Genomic DNA, 15,619 nt, shown 5'->3' on the forward strand with positions numbered 1-15,619 from the left:
CCCCTCCCCCTACGCCACTCGCATCTCAGCCAATCTTCTAGTCCATAGACCGCTTGCTATGACGTCATCTGCCGCTGGGCAGAATCCAAACCCGACCTCAGGGGCCGGACACAGGATTGGGCGCGTCTTCCAAGCAAAAGCGAAGCGGCAGCGGATTGGCTGCGATGTTGCAGGCCCCGTGACCCGAGCTAAGCTCCGCCTACCTGGGAACTCAGATACATGATTGGTTCATGCTTTGACAATTCACCCGATCTGGCCTTGGCCCCTCCCATGTCTTCCACCCCGGGAGATTTAAATTCTCCTTCGCCCTATCTCGAGTTCACTTCTTTTGAACCGTACCTGGGGAAAAATCAGGTGAGTACCTGTGAAGCGTCTTCGGTTTTATTTTTTTTTCCTCCTTCCTTTCTCGCCTTCCTATCTAATGCACGAACTTCTCTCTTTAGTGCTCTGTGAGGTGAGACTATGAAATGGAGAATCTACCTTTAGAATCCCAAGTGGGGAGGATTGAGAGATGCCTATTGAAGTTTGAGGGTTTCCCCTCCTTTCCTTGGAGAGGAGCTGGAGAACGAAGTGCTTTTCCTGTCCTCTATCCAAGTTCAACTACATACCCTGATCTTTCGATTTTGCACTTCTCTGTAATCACGTATAATATTGTGTATGATTATCTTTATTTGTGTTTGCATCCCCCTACTAGACTAGTTTACAACTTCCTGAAGGCAGAGATTGTGTCTTATCTGAACTTGAACTCCCCCAAGACCACGCATTGAGTTCTACATACAGTAGGTACTTAATAAATATTTTAAATTATAAGTCCGTTTGCTATTTATTTAACCTTTTTTTTTTAATTGTGGAAGGTGTGTTAGAGATAAGGACACTAAATCTGGCTGTCCAGGATCTAAGTAAGGATCCCTTGCTTTAAAAAAATGCCTCCTAGGCATTCTCATACCTTCTTTATTTATATAGAACCCTCATCTCCAGAAAGAAGATGCTTGAGTTTGGGAATTCTTCCTCTGGAGTGAAGATGGTGAGTGTGGGAGTGAGCACAGAATCCAACCACAGAAGGTCCAAGTGAGTTAGCCTCCAATGTAATGAAATGTACTTAAAAATATTTTACATTTTTCATAGCCTATAGGACATTTATTTCTCTACAGGCAGGAGGTAGAAACGGATGAGATTGTTCTTCAAAGGAGACAAAAACAGATAGACTATGGAAAACGAACAGCTGGTTACCAATGCTTTTTACAACAAGTCCCCAAGTAAGACAGAGGGTTTGGGGATGGGTATCATTTATCCTTTGAAGAATGGGAGACAATGTCTCTAAACGTGATTGTTATCAGTCAATATCAAGTTAAACAATTCATATTAGAATGCTTTAAGAAACATTATACATCCTATCATTTAATCTTACTATTTTCAAAATATCTTTAAGCATTCATTCTACTTGGCCTATAATATTTTTTTTTCTGATCCTGTCAATGGCTACCTTTTCTTCCTAGACATTCTCACCACTTGCCTTTCTGCATCCATATGAGCATTCTTCCATTTAAAAATGTTTATTAGGAGAAAACTTTCCTAGACTCATCTGTATCTTCTCTCAGACTTTGAATATGAGTCATTCCATTATTATTCCTCAGCAAGAGAAGGCATTTTGGAGGGGTTCAACCTTGCAAGCAAGATGGTATATGGAAAGAATGATAGATTTTGAATCAGAGCACCTGGGTTCAAATTCTGGCTGTTTACTGTGTGATCTTGTTCATAAATCAGTTAACTAATCAGCAAATGTTTAGTGCCTGCTATGTATTAGACAAATAAAACAGTACCTTCTTCCCTCAAGAGCCTTATGTTCTGAAGACATATGCACACAAATATACAAAGTAATGGTTTTTTGGTGGGGGAAACTGAGGGGATGAAAACCTCATTTAAAGGTGATCTTTGAGCTTTGCTTTGAAGGAAATTAAGGATTCTAAGAAGCAGTGATGAGGTGGGAGTATATTCTAGGTATGAGATATGGGATATAGCCACTACAAAGGCCCAGAGCTCAGTCTCGGGTACACCAATGGGAAAATGAGGGATTTGGTCTAAATGGTCTCTTTCAGCTTTCAATTTGTGAGACTGTGAATACTGTTCTAAAGTCAGTCCTGCAAACAATTATTAATGACGTTCCAACAATCCTAAAGAATTATTTTTTTTGCTAGGTCTCAACCATATCAATGATACAGGAAGCTGAGCCTCATCCAGCTGTTTTAAGTTCTTTATTTTATCTCTAGGGCAGAACGGCAGCCAGGACTTCACCCTCAAACACCTAACAAGAACCGAAGGTACAGCCGTCGTTCCTGGGATGCCCAGATTAGGCAATGGCGACGAGCCCTACATGCTTGGGACCCCCCCAGTCAGCCTTGTTGTACAGGGAGAATGATGTATGTTTTTCTTGTACCTGACTACAATGAGTTGTAGGATTTGAATTCTAAATCTTCTCTTCCCTTGGCAGGGGCCTAGGATATAAGGTGAGAGAAAGGACCAGAACCAAAGTCACTCTTTTTTTCCCCCCACTTCCGGTTTTGACAACAGCTAGCCTATGTAGAAAATGTATCTGAGTTGCTCTTGGTATATTCTGCTTCTACCTCTTCTGATAAAGTACTCCTTTGCTAGGCAAGGAATGGAGAATCTTTCAAGGACCATGGATTCAGACTCTTTGGATGGCTTCTTGAAAGACTTAGCTCAGTGTTCTGAGTCCCCTGTGGAATCTAGATCAACACCAAATGAGAACTCAGGTAGGTTCCTCTAATAAAGGCCTGTGGGAATAGTATCAAATGAGTTCTCTTTCAGGATGTGGGTATATTTCATAATGAATATAGCTGAAATTAAGACTAGGTTCAAAGTGGGTCTATAAATATTAGGATGAGAACCTAGGGTGGGATCAAGATGGTAAACTAGGAACTAGAGTTTTCTTTTTTAGGAAAATAAGCTAATGGTGTATTCACAGGAAGGTTTAACTATAAAAATTAAGCAAGGCAGGTGGGAGAGAGGGGGAGTCTCAATTAAAGCCCTAATTTTGGCCTCTGCTTCATAAAGTTACATTATCTACAAGCCTTCTTTAGGAAGAATTGTCTATTTAATACTTCACAATCTGATCTCTATTGTGATTTGCTTTCTGTTATAAAACATTTGTGGTTATCTTTTTTTTTTCCCCCAGGAGTGGGGAAGGGAAGCATAATAAAGACCCTAATGAGTACTCTACTTCTTTCCAAACTTGGCTACCTCTTGAGAAAAACAGGAGCAACTGTAGCTGTTGTCTACCTTCCTCTTGAAAATGGCCCCAGTTTCCCTCCCCTCTCCCCTTTCTCTTTTCAGTTTGACTTGTTTGATCTTACCACCTCACTTCCTTGGCTCCAGCTGAAAGCTTCCTGTCACTGACTGTACTACTTGTGGGATCAAAGTTACCTACCACTTCCAATGTTAGGGGGTGCTGAGCGTGCAGAGACTATAAGGGCTTTAGGAAGTTGGCTCCTAAAGCCCGGAAATGCTACTCAGCTCTCTGTGTCAAGACCACCATTGCCTCTGAATGAAGAAAATGCTCCCTACTTAGCTTATGGTCCTTATTCTCACCTCCCACCGCCCAATTCTCTTTTACTGACTTACTATCCAGCAATGGAAAAACTTATTTTCGTTCAGCTCAGACTTGGGTATTTTTAAAATTACTCCCCTCCCTTGCTTTACCTCCCTGATATGGTTGTGGATGTATTTCTTATTTGCCTTGGCAGTCTCAAATCCCATTTCTTATTCTTTTCCTCTATTTTAACTCCTTTCATCTAACCCTTTCTTAGTTGATCTGTTATTTCAGAACCTGAAATCTTGTATCTTTGGTGAAAGAATTACCTCTTCCCTCTCCCTGACTATTGCTGATATATGGACAAAGAAGATCTTCCCTTCCCTGACCTCTCCTACACAATTTAAAAGGGCTTAATAGAGACTGGAGTCCTAAGGGCGCTCATTTCGAATGTGTTGGAAAAGGGGACGGGGGACGGGGGACAGGGGACGGGGGACGGCTGTTGGAAAGGAAGAGCTGAGCTTATTATGATGTCATAATCACAACCCAATTACCTCATCCTGCTGTGACTGGAAAGGGGGGAGGAAGAGGGAGGCCCAGGCTCACTGAGTGTACGACGTCAGGAGATGAGAGAACGGGCTAGAATGGGTATAAGGTCCTGGTATACGGAAAGGGAATTTACACCCCCGTTCCCATCCCAACCCCAAGCTTCTCTCCTACTGCCCAGGGCTCCGGAGTCCTTTCAAGCAGGCCCCAAGTCTGGCCGGGATTGGACTACATCTCCCATCTGCCCCTGGATCGCAGACGAGTCCTCTGCGGCAGGGAAGAGGGGTTTCTTTCAGAGCAGCGACGCTATAGGGGTAGAGGAAAACAAACACAGGGGTACGAGGTTTATGCTACTAGGGGCCGGGGTCAGAGAAGAAAGCACCGGTTGGCCAGAGGAAAAGCAGCTGAGAGCTGGACTGAGTTTGTTTACCTCTGTCTGTTCCCCCTACTGGCCCGATGTTAGTTTAGCCTAGAGCTGGGCTTTTCTACTTTCCACAATTCGACGGGGGAACTCGGCGGGAAACGAGACACCCACCACTGCCACCCCTTTAAGACGAGTTCCGTCCCGAAGATCAAACGAAGCACCTTTTCCATCACGGACGCTATTGCCTACCTACAGTTTCTTGGGGAGAGAGAGAACCTCGGGGACCCTGGCCCTCTCACGGGGCTTCGTGGTGGGTCCTGGGAGTGGGCAAGTTACCCCCCCTCTCTGACAGGGGGATGATTGGTTCACTCCGGCGTTATTTAAGGGCGCCGTGGGGCGAGTGGCGAGTTCAGAGCTGCTCCGGCTGCAGCCCTGGGAAGGGGACCGAGCTACGGTAGGTAGCGGGCGGGCGGGCCCTGGGGGCAGGTGGCGCTGGGCCCTGGGGCGGAGACCTCTACTGCCCCTCCCTCTCTCCTTCCCATCCCAGCAAGCCCCTCCCCGCGGCCTGGCTTCGTAGGCCGCCCCATTGCGGGGAGCCCGGAGCTGGTGGGGGAGGGGGCCGCCAGAACGCTGTCTCCAGACACCACCACCCCAACTTCTCCGCGGCCCGGGCCCCAGCCTAGAAGGCAGGCGTTGGGGGTCGGGTAGCGGCTCCTCTGACGTCATCCGCCCCCACCCCACGAGGTCATAGGTCATCCCATGCCCCGCCCGTGGGTAAAGGCAGTGGCAACCCGTGGTGGGGGGGTATTATAGTCTTATTGTGGGTGGAGGAAGGGTGGGTAGCACTCTTCTTAACCATCCCTGGCTTCACTAGGGCCATGGAGAACGAAAGACTATCGTAGCCACCTCCGCTGTTGTTTTTATTCACTCTTATTTTCAAGCCTGAGGTGGGGGGTAGGTTTAGGGTCCCCAGGAAATCTCCCGCCAGTCTGCCCCATTGAACTTGAGTAGATCTACCCCGAGGGAGACTTCTGCTCCTTAGCTGGCACAGTATTTCTTAGACCCAAGTATTAACCAGTGGTCCCTTAGGTCTTTGATAAGCAGGGGACTATCCATACCCCATTTCGGGAGAGGACAAGAAAGTTGGGGGGGTTAGGTGAGGGTTTGGGCCTGTTGGGTCCCTGAGAGACCAAGCCAGCTGTCTTCTCCCAGAAGGGCTGTGCTCCTTTGCTAGTTTACTGAGAAGTTTTAACTTGTTTAGTGTGGTTTCAGGGGTTTCTTTATTCCACAGTTAGATAAGAAGGGGAATGAAGGAGCCAAGTAAGCAAGTCTTTTAATGCTTTTGGTTTGTCTGCCTAGCTTAGAAAGGCAGGCCCTCTTGAAGCCCGATTACCTTCTTTTGTGTCTAGGTTCAATTGTTTCTGTCTATCTCCCACCCACATATTGTTTTAAGAAACCTAGGGCCCAGAATATCAGTTAATGGGGTAGTAGTTGCATTGTTCCACTTGCTGTTGAGTATGACCATATCCCACCAATTAAAATGCATAAAATATGAAATCATTCTTTTCATTTGATTTGAGAGAAGTAAGAACTTACTCTTTGACCCAAATCTTAAGAAGTGTGAAGAAATGAGTTTGTCTTACAACTTAAGGATATCAGTCCCTAGTATCTGAATGTAACCAGGTACTCTTTTCCATTAACGTTGCTTTAAAAGGATAGCTTTAAGAAATCAAAAGCATGAAGTGTGATATAGTTTAAGCTTTAATTTCTATAACAAGGGCATACATAGGGGGAGCAGCTGAGAAGAAATCTTAGCTTATAAAATTTCTGAGGTACTTCCCCACCACCACCACCACCACCACCACCACCAAGATCATAGAGAACTTTCCCAGTAATACTCATTGTCTTTCCATGACAGAGGGATGGGATTAGGGAGTATTCTCCCCATTTTACAGAAAGAAAAAGTCATAGAATAACTTAATAATTTGCCCTCAAGGTCACATACAAAGCAGAGTCCTTCATATACAAATATTGCCCTTTTAGACCTCTCTGAGTACACAGACATAAATGAATGAATGAGTGAATGGTGTCCAGCCAGAAAGGTAGAACAGATTGCCTTCTGCATCCTAATGATGTCATCACTCCCAGCATCCCTAGGCTTTATGGTGCATTGAACAGGAAGAGTGAGAGATGATACCCTGCTGGACTCCTCTGAAATAATTCCTTGGATTTCTGTAATGTGTTGTTCCAAAAAGCTCAAATTGCTTTTGTAAATATTATCTTAACTATCAGTCGCTATTATTTCTCCCTCATTTTCATTATGAAGAAACTGAGGCCCATAAAGAGACTGATGCCCTTTGCCCAAGATTCATAAAACAGCAAGTCAGATTGGAATTAGTATTAGCACCTAGGTACCCCTTAAGTATTATTTTAGAGGATTATATTGCACTCTAGGTCATTCCTAAATATGAATAAACAGGAGCCATTGAAAAACCACTTTTAATATATATACCCTTCAAGTCCAGCAAAGGTGTCACAGCTGTTGTGGATTTGAATGCTGCTATTAAATTCATGTAGTAATGTTTCTTAGAACTCTTTATCAGGAAGGCACTTCACTATTGGTGTATATATAGTATAGCCTTTCAGCCAGAGCAACCCTGAAATTTGGCAGAATGAGGTCACATAGATCTGTAGAATATAAAGATGATTAGAATTGTTCTGTTTGCCAGTTTGGGTATTTTTTTTCCCATTCAAAAACTTTTAGGAGGCATTTGGCAAACATGATCAATTCTGTTAAAAAAAATAGTAATTTCTTTGCTCAGGTTGAATACGGCACAAAATTCAGTTCTTCAAAAATAACAAATTATATCCTACTTCTCTTCAATTTAGGCACATTAGGAAAAACACTTGTTGGCCATCGGTTTCATTGTCCTTGAAAGAAAACCTTCAAACTTCTTGTCTGACTGAACAAACTTGAATTTTGGGCACAGGTTTAACTACACTGTACCCTGAACATCTGGCAACACCCTTCAGGTCTCATATCACTTGAATATTATTTTGTATCATTCATTAAATGTGTATATTTCACATCTTTCTTATAAGACTGGAAGTTCCTTGAGGGTAGGAAATTGTCTTGTCTAAACTTTGTATTTCCCCCAGCCACCTCTAGGGTGATACATAATTTATTGAATTGAAAGTTGAAGATTGTATTAGCAAATGACTGACCAGGATGGGAATAAATAATTTATTGAATTGAAAGTTGAAGATTGTATTAGCTGACCAGGATGGGAATGACCATGGGGGTGCTCAATTCTTTATAGAGTTGACAGCTGTGTTAAAATGATTCTTGGCTATGTTTAGGACACAATGTAGTCAGATAATATCAAAAGGCTAATTCAGATGGGAATATAATAGGCCAAAATACACATCTTTTAATATTGGTGGTAGGGAGTTTGGTCCTTGTATACCTTGCAGATTTCAGCAGGCATGAGTCAAGTGGGAAGTCCCAGCGATGCTAGAATGGTGATGGAGTGGCAAATGACCCAGAAGTAAGGTGGTTAAAGGTCACAAACGAAGACAAAGGAGACGTTCAACTTCTCCGACTCAAGTTCTGCCTCTTGGGGAGAATCATGATAACTTTGATTACTGAGCAACTACAGAAGCAGAGTTTGGAGGAATTGAAATGCACATGTTTCAGGATCAGTCTGGTAAAAAAAAAAGTTTCCCTTCACATTCCCCTTTTCCCCCCACACTTCCCTTGAGTTTCATAGGACTAGGTTTTACTATTTTTGTGTCTTATTTAATTACTTCATACTGCATGCTTCCAGGCCCTGGGTTGAAAGAGCCTGTAGAAGGTTATGTAGATGGAAACTGGCTTAGGAAGAAAAGAGTTGAGGAGGAAGAAAATGCTATAACCATGTACTTGAGGGTGAGAATGTTGGCTAAGTTAGGTTGTGGGGAAGTCTCTTGCTTGTTTTGACTGAGTTGAGGAAATGAAGAAATTACTTTGTAGGGGAAGAGTGGGTCTGGTTCAATAATCAGGCTCTTCTGTAGCACATGAAATGTTTTTGAGACCTGTAGTTTAAACTGAGTGGGGTCTTAGCTAGAGACTTCTTGGTGTGTCTTGACTTCTTGTTCCACTTTCTTAATTAAAGCCTTTGCCGGATCATTCTGATGTCTCTACCTGTGGGGACTCTTTCCAGCTTGTTTCAGGTAAGATCAAGATTAATTTGTGATGTTGTGAACCATGTTTGTGTGGTTTTCTGCATTTGAATAATGAGTGCCTTAAAGGGCTATAGTATAGGCTCCTTTCTGAGTCTGCCTAAACAGTAAAGGGACCCCAGGGCAGTTCAACTTTTGGTTTAGGGATTTCAACTGAATTTGTTTTGCTAGTGGAGTACTTAGAATGATGTGAGGAATTTTGCCCCATTCTGCAGAGCTGGTTTGTCTAGGTTTAGAATTCTCCCAATTTTGTTGTTCTTTTTTCTGGATATATGGCCAGAGGAACAAAATATTACCTGGAGGGCATTCTCAGAGATTTTATGCTCCTTGAGGTCTGGGACTGTTTGTATCCCTGGTATTACAAGTGTGCCTCGTATTTGCTCAGTACTTGTCTTGAATGGAATCCTGTTCCTGCTGACAGTGACCCTATAAAGATTGATTCTCTATGAGAAAAAAGAATCTATCATGGGTTGGCATCATGTTAAAGGTGATTAGTCTGACTTCGTATATGAAGCAGATACTTCCCTAAAAGAAGTGCTATGGGGGAAGGTTTTAATTCAACTTTGTCCAAGCTCTGTAGCCAGAGTCCTTGGAACAGCTAGAGAAATGGCATAAAGAAAGTATGCTTTATACAGAAAACAACTGCTAGAAGAAGAGATGAAGTTAAAGGAGAAATTAGAAACGTTCATATTGAGTGTTGAATTTCTTAGGGATTTGTTTTGGCAAGTCATGTGGGATTCCTTGGTTTGGCAGAATAGGAAGAATGATTTAAAATTTGGCTTTTCTTAATGTCTTTCAGAAGGTGCTTCCTGGAGGGGCCTGCCTCCCTGCCCCTGTGCCGGGCTCAAGGACAGCCTTAGTCTCAGCTACCACCAATCTAGTCTGAGCTTGCACTTCAAACCTCCAAGCCGGGGAAACTCCCCACAGGAGAAACCCCACTGCCAGGGCCTTTCCCCAGAGTCTCCAGGCTCAGAGAAAGTTCCTGTCCCTCCTGCCCCTCCATCTAAGAGGCATTGTCGATCTCTCTCAGTACCTGTGGACCTGTCTCGATGGCAGCCTGTGTGGCGGCCTGTTCCTTCCAAGTTGTGGACTCCTATCAAGCGTCAAGGCAGTAATGGAGGAGTGGGTGGGCCACTGGTACCGCATCAGAGTTCCTCCCCCAAGCGGGTCTCCAGCCTCAGGTTCCTCCAAGCCCCGAGTGCCTCTCTTCAGTGTGTCAAGGCCAACAGATCCTGCAGCCCACCTTTCTTCAGTTTGGCCCTGACCCATCATGATTCCCCAAGACCCTGTGCTGCATCCCCTCCCAGTGGATCATGGGAGAGTGATCATGAGCCCCTGTCCCCCTTCCCTCCACAGCGCCGCTTCTCCTTGTCCCCCATCCTCATCCCACAGGCAGGCCGGTTCCTGCCCTCTGCCCGGAGTTCCCCCTCATCCTCCCCAGAGCTGACCTGGCGACCCCATGGTCTTCCCCGAAGCCGCTCGCAGCCTTGTGACCTGGATGCAAGAAAGGGTGGGGTTAAACGGCGCCATGATGATGACCCCAGGCGTCTTCGACCCTCACTGGACTTCGATAAGATGAATCAGGTGGGGCTGACAGGGGGATAAGGGAGCTTGGGGGAATCTGCTCTGCTCCCTCCCTTGCATCAGCCCCTCCAAAAGCAGCAAAAGAGCTCTCTGAGGCAGGGGCTCCCTCCCTAACAATATTTCTCTCAAGTTTTTCTGTCCCAGGGTTTTGATGAACCCCAAGGCAAATTAAACCATTAAGATAAGTACCCATAGTGAATCTTCTGGTATGCTTTCCTTCCAGTTCCCTTTGCCTCCTTCCACCAACTCTCTCCATCCCCTTTTCTCAGCTTCCACCAATAACATTGGTGGCAAGGGAACCAAAATCTAATTTTTCCCAAGGCTGTTTTTTTTTTTAACCACTTTTCCACTTCATATCTTTTCTCAAGTGAAAAAAAAAAAACATTCTCCCTAGGGCTTCTCATAGGAGCAGCTGAAACAAGACTGAGCACTAGGATACCTGAAATAAGTTTGTGAGCAAACACTTTGGGATAGACAGGCTTGATATATATAATGTGTTTCTTCAAAGGTCTGAAACTTAGAGGCTTTGATCATTCCAGTTGTTGGGAGTAGGTGGTTCCCATATAGCTTAGCTGTTTGCCAGTTAGAGCAGTAGACTAATGATTTGGGTTCATGCTCTGGGATACCCTAGCTTGGGAGGTAGGGACAGGGCAACTGCCTTTGTATTAACTTTTGTTGTTTGTTTGACAGAAACCGTATTCAGGAGGTCTCTGTCTCATAGATACAGCCCAGGAAGGCAACAGCATCTCCCCACCATGGTTCATGGCCTGTAGCCCTGCACCCCTCTCTGCCTCCTGCAGCCCCCTCGGCGGATACTCCCAGGTTCTGAGTGAAAGTGAAGAGGAAGAAGAGGGGACCCAGAGGTGGGACCGATCCCTTTTTACCAAGCGGACACTGTGCCAACAGGACTTTGGTGACCTGGACTTGAATCTGATTGAGGAGAACTAGAGCTGAGATGCTGCTTCTTGGGGGGAAAGCAAACTTCATGTCTACTAACAAGTGATGAGGCCTCCAGGCCAGAGACTAAACCTGGGAACTGGGGTGAGTTGAGGGCTCCAGTTCTGGGCAGCTGGGATCCAGCACGCACCAGGAAGTTCCACAGTGCAGACCGAACAGCTCAATGAGAAGAGCCAAGTTTGGTTATGGGAGGGCAAGGGGTCAGATGGTATAGAGCTCACCTTCTATTGAAAGTTTTAGCTAAAATCTGAGAAGGGCTACTATCTGTGTTATCAAGAGAGCTGTGACGAAGTCTAGAGGAGGGCTTTGTAATCCTGTTGTGTGTCTGTATGAGGATGTTCACAACCTTCTTTGACTTGAGGGATCCTATCAGGTCTTAGAATTTGGCCAAGATGTCAGATGATTGAGTGTGAGAGAGAGAGAGACAGAGAGAGTGTGAGTGTGTGTGTCTGTCTGTCTGTGTGTGTTGGGGATGGGGGTGGGTGGTGGGATTGTGTATAAGCAGTCCTAGAGAAAATGTGGCTGGCCCACCTTGGAGTATCAAGTGGTCTATAAGATCCCATGTTTTAATGAAAATTTAGGGGGAAATCTCTAAATGGGAGAAATGAGGACCCTGTTTAGGGCAACCTCCTTCCAATTCTGTTCTTTCCTAACTGGTCATGTGCTGGTATATGGTCAACTGTCCCTCTGGTTCACTATGTTTCTATTTTGGGTGGAAGCTTGTTCTTTGGTGGGGCTACTGCCCTAAAGTTGGGGACTCACAAAGATGTTCCCTGTTGAAGGATTGTCCTAAAACGTGCTATTAGCCTCCCAACTCTGGATAGTACCAGCTGTTGGGGGTAAGTATATACACCCCATTTTGGTCAAAGCCAACCTTTTGATCCCCTGTCAGAATGATCTTAGAATTCTGCTCCCCAACCCTTCTTTTGTATACACATCTGGTAAACGTGGGGGAGGGGACACAGAAGAGTGGCAGTGGCTATGGTAACCCTGCATGTTCATTTCTCCCTTTATCCCTGCTTTGTGAAAAGAGTGTCCATTATGGATACCTTTTCTCATTGGCTTTCCCTACCCTCCACCTCTACCCCTTTCGTTAGTCTGGGAGAGGGAAGCTTGGGAAGGCACCCCTTCCTGTTCCAGATCAGATTCACCGGCCTCCATCTTCACCAAGAACTGATGAGCACAGCAGCAGGAGGAGTGACAGCAGGTCCCAGCTGGCTTGGGTGAGCTCACCACATCACAAACATTTGAAAGCAGATGGGGAGGACAGGGGTGGGGTGGGCAGGAGGGAAGTCACTCTTAGACCCAAGCCTAGCCTCTGGGCCCAGTTGCTAAGCTTGACCCCAAGAGGGAGTTGGCATTGACTATGTTGGATTACACTAAACTCCAGCTAGGAAATGTTATTGTTTCTAATTGGCCCTGGGAGATTGTAGGGAGGTTGGGTCTCATTGAGGGAATTAATTGGCTGCAGATTTTGAAGCAAAACCTGAGAGAAACAGCTGGGATTTTTTTGTTTGTTTTGTATTATATTCTATCCAGTGACCTGAGCCAGAACATCAGGCCCTGTTGGTAGTGGTGAGGCTTTTAAGGGCTATGCTGGTGACAGTGGGCATCACCTTTCTCTGCTGCTGTACCTGCTACCACAGTTGCTCAGTAGATAGTTCATCCAGCATTTGACTGGGTATAAGATTAAGAACCTTGCCTTTCCCATTATAAGATATTGGGGCGGGGGTTATTTCCTCTTTTAGTTAATAAGATGTGCTAGGTCTTTCTAAGTCCTCATCTCTGGAGGCTTCATATGGGTTTGAACCTGCCATTTCTTCTGCTTCTCACATTCTCATAATAGTAACACCAGTGAGAGATGCTGATTCTTGGGATCCAAGGGATCCTATAGTAGGTGCTAAAAGGACTTTGCTGAGCTGGGCATGACTATTAAGGTTTCTCTACCTTCTTTCTCTTCACTGTCCATACCTGATTTCATCTACACCTGACCATTTCTCCTTTTCTTAAGTTTCTCCTGGCTATAAATGGGGGTGCAAGCTTGATAAAAGACTGGAAAATACAATGCTGGAAATTCAGTTCTTTGTTTTTTTCCCTCCTGCTTTTGTTTCTTCCTGCTTTTCTCCTTCAGGTCAAAATTTCTTCTAGTCCTGGCTTCTACTATTTTCAGCATCATTTCCCTATCTCATCACCTAGGGAGTGCTTTTCTTCTGTTGATGATTTACTTAATCATCTGATGTCTCCTCCTGAAGGGGGAGATATCTCTTAGTATGAAAAAGGAGGGTTGAAAATTTGCACCCTTGACCTGACTCTCCTATTGCCTAGGGGGTGGGGGGGTGGGGTAAACAATTTAATTGGGGGGGGGGAGCCCATAGGTACAATACCATTTAAAATTGAAAAGCCTGAAAGTGTTTTTATGAAATCTACTGGAACCACTGCCTTGCCCCAGGACAAGTCTTCTTAAAGAAGTGGTGGATTTGCTTTACAGAATATATTCCTGAAAAAATTTGTGTAACCTGGATCCCTATTTTAAATACCCTAAAGGGAGTTCACCATTTTAAAGCATCCTGAAGCTAATTTTTATCAAAAAAAAAATCCCCTTTCAATTGCTCTTATATTGTAAATCTAGATTTTTCACATATTGGGTTTGCCTAACATAGGGGTACCCTTGTACCATATTTATAGTGGGCGTTGCTGGGTGAAAGTCTCCATCTGTGAATGTGTTGGGTTGTTTGGCTGACCCATGGGTGAGTATTTCTATGTGTGTGATTGAAGCTGCTGTAAGACTGGTGCTTTCATCCTCCTCAACCTTCCTGTCCCCTGGTAACTGCCCAGCAGCAGCCCCTGCTGCCATGTACACACTCCCACCTGCTGCCAAAGTCCCTGTGCTAATGGGATTAAAACCCACACAACAAAAGAAAATTTTGGTAACTTTGTTTTATATTAAAAGAAAAAAGTCTGTGTGTATTAAACATGAGGTCCTGCCTCTGTGGCTGTGTTTGAAAAAATAAAGTTTTATTAGAATAAGTTTTTCCCAAGCAACCCTTGTGGGCTGCAGTGTCTTTGTCCCTTCCCAATTTCTCCCTCCTCTTTTCCTCAGTAGGAGAGAAGAAAGGATGTTGTATTTTACCTGTAAACAGTAAGGATCTTTTTCTGTGCTCACACCCTTCTGTAACTTTAGCTAATAGCAGCAGTAGCCAAAGACTGTGCCAGTGCTAGGTTGTTTGTGTATCTTTCTGCCCCAATCTTTTTTTTTTCTTCCATCTGAATCAACACTGAAAGCATAAAAGTGGTAAGGGCTAGGCTATGGGAATTAAGTGACTTGCTCAGAGTCACACAGCTAGGAAAAGTGTCTGAGGCCTGATTTCAACCCAGGACCTCCCATGTCTGGGCCTGGCTCTCAATCCACTGAGTCACCTAGCAGCCACCCCCATCCCCAGGCTTTTTAAAAAGGTTTTTTCTTTTGTTGATCTTGGTATATCTGGTTTTCTTGCCCCTTTTCCTTATCTTTCCTGTTGCCTGGCTCCCAGCAGGTGGAGATAAATGTTTCCTTATTATGTAAGGATTGGGTGGGGGGGGTAGCACTCTATCCAGGAACAAGTACTACTACCTATAACACCTCTTTCTCTCTTTTTTTTTTAATACTGTTAGTTGATTAGAGTGAAATCTCAGGGAAGAGGAGACATTATCAAAATTTAAAACACTAAAAGTATAGTTTTTGCCATCCTGGGGGCATTGGTTTGCATTGGTTTTGAAATTTACTCCGTTTTTCCTATATGAAATGGAGACTTTTCTCTCTGCCATGTTAAAGGGTATTTAACTCCCTAATTCCTCAACTTGGAAGTGTTAATTTGTTGCAAGAAAACTCAGTGATGTTCAGGACTAGCCTTTAGTTTCTGGCTCTGATCCTGACTTTTCAAGCCCCAATATTTTTGCTTAGCTTCTACCCCAGGATTCCAATTCTGAATTGGTGGTACTTCTCAAGAGTAGGGGAAGTTAATTATTGGATACTTCTAAGGATGGACAGGACTTCTTAGACCACTTCAAACAATACCCTTTGAAACTGATGAAAATCTAATCAGAGAAATAAATGGAGTTGTAGGGAATAAATAACAGTGGAAGCAGAATATGGCATGTAACTGACTGCCTGGTTTGCCACTGCAGGACAACAGCCAAGAAATAAAAGCTGGGTTGAATTGTGCAAGAGTAGCCTCTGCTTGAAATTTTTTTTAAAACATCTATTAGTCCACTTATTTTGTGAAAAGTGCTCATGAAAAGGGGTGGATGGTAACAAGCCTTTTAAGAATAGGAAATGAGTACTGAATTTTCTTCAACAAAGGAGCATTTCAAATTGAAGAATTGGGATGGGATTCTTGACCAGAAAAGTAAAGAAAATGTTA

General features: G+C 44.2%; 2 protein-coding genes across 7 annotated transcripts in view; both read left to right on the forward strand.

Annotated features, from left to right (window-relative positions):
* Positions 1-4,382: 4,382 nt before the first annotated feature.
* On the forward strand, positions 4,383-14,261 carry FAM53C (family with sequence similarity 53 member C). Of its 6 annotated transcripts, none has more exons than XM_016425090.2 (6): positions 4,775-4,911; positions 7,347-7,490; positions 7,905-8,164; positions 8,612-8,669; positions 9,478-10,262; positions 10,953-14,261. In XM_016425090.2, exons 3-6 carry the CDS (start codon positions 8,087-8,089, stop codon positions 11,208-11,210), a joined length of 1,179 nt encoding a protein of 392 aa, XP_016280576.1. In that variant the 5' UTR covers positions 4,775-4,911; positions 7,347-7,490; positions 7,905-8,086; the 3' UTR covers positions 11,211-14,261. The 6 variants fall into 6 exon arrangements, with proteins under 6 accessions (XP_007473740.1, XP_007473741.1, XP_007473738.1 ...); XM_016425098.2 differs by having other exon boundaries at positions 7,932-8,164; XM_007473678.3 differs by lacking the exon at positions 7,347-7,490 and having other exon boundaries at positions 4,383-4,911.
* The window catches only part of KDM3B (lysine demethylase 3B), a 68,725-nt gene continuing 65,422 nt past the window's right edge, over positions 12,317-15,619 (forward strand). The window contains exon 1 of the mRNA XM_056811354.1: positions 12,317-12,442. The gene's annotated coding sequence lies outside the window, so the exon portion shown is untranslated. The remainder of the gene's footprint in view (positions 12,443-15,619) is intronic.

Source organism: Monodelphis domestica, chromosome 1 (genome assembly GCF_027887165.1).
Source record: "Monodelphis domestica isolate mMonDom1 chromosome 1, mMonDom1.pri, whole genome shotgun sequence".
Taxonomy (NCBI): domain Eukaryota; kingdom Metazoa; phylum Chordata; class Mammalia; order Didelphimorphia; family Didelphidae; genus Monodelphis; species Monodelphis domestica.

Bases quoted from the DNA above. Each gene is read 5' to 3' on its own strand.
- FAM53C (XM_007473678.3), top strand. From the start codon at position 8,087: ATGATAACTTTGATTACTGAGCAACTACAGAAGCAGAGTTTGGAGGAA. The intron at 8,165-8,611 runs GTAAAAAAAAAA...TCTTAATTAAAG, and splicing joins CATGTTTCAGGATCAGTCTG to CCTTTGCCGGATCATTCTGA. The intron at 8,670-9,477 runs GTAAGATCAAGA...AATGTCTTTCAG, and splicing joins CTCTTTCCAGCTTGTTTCAG to AAGGTGCTTCCTGGAGGGGC.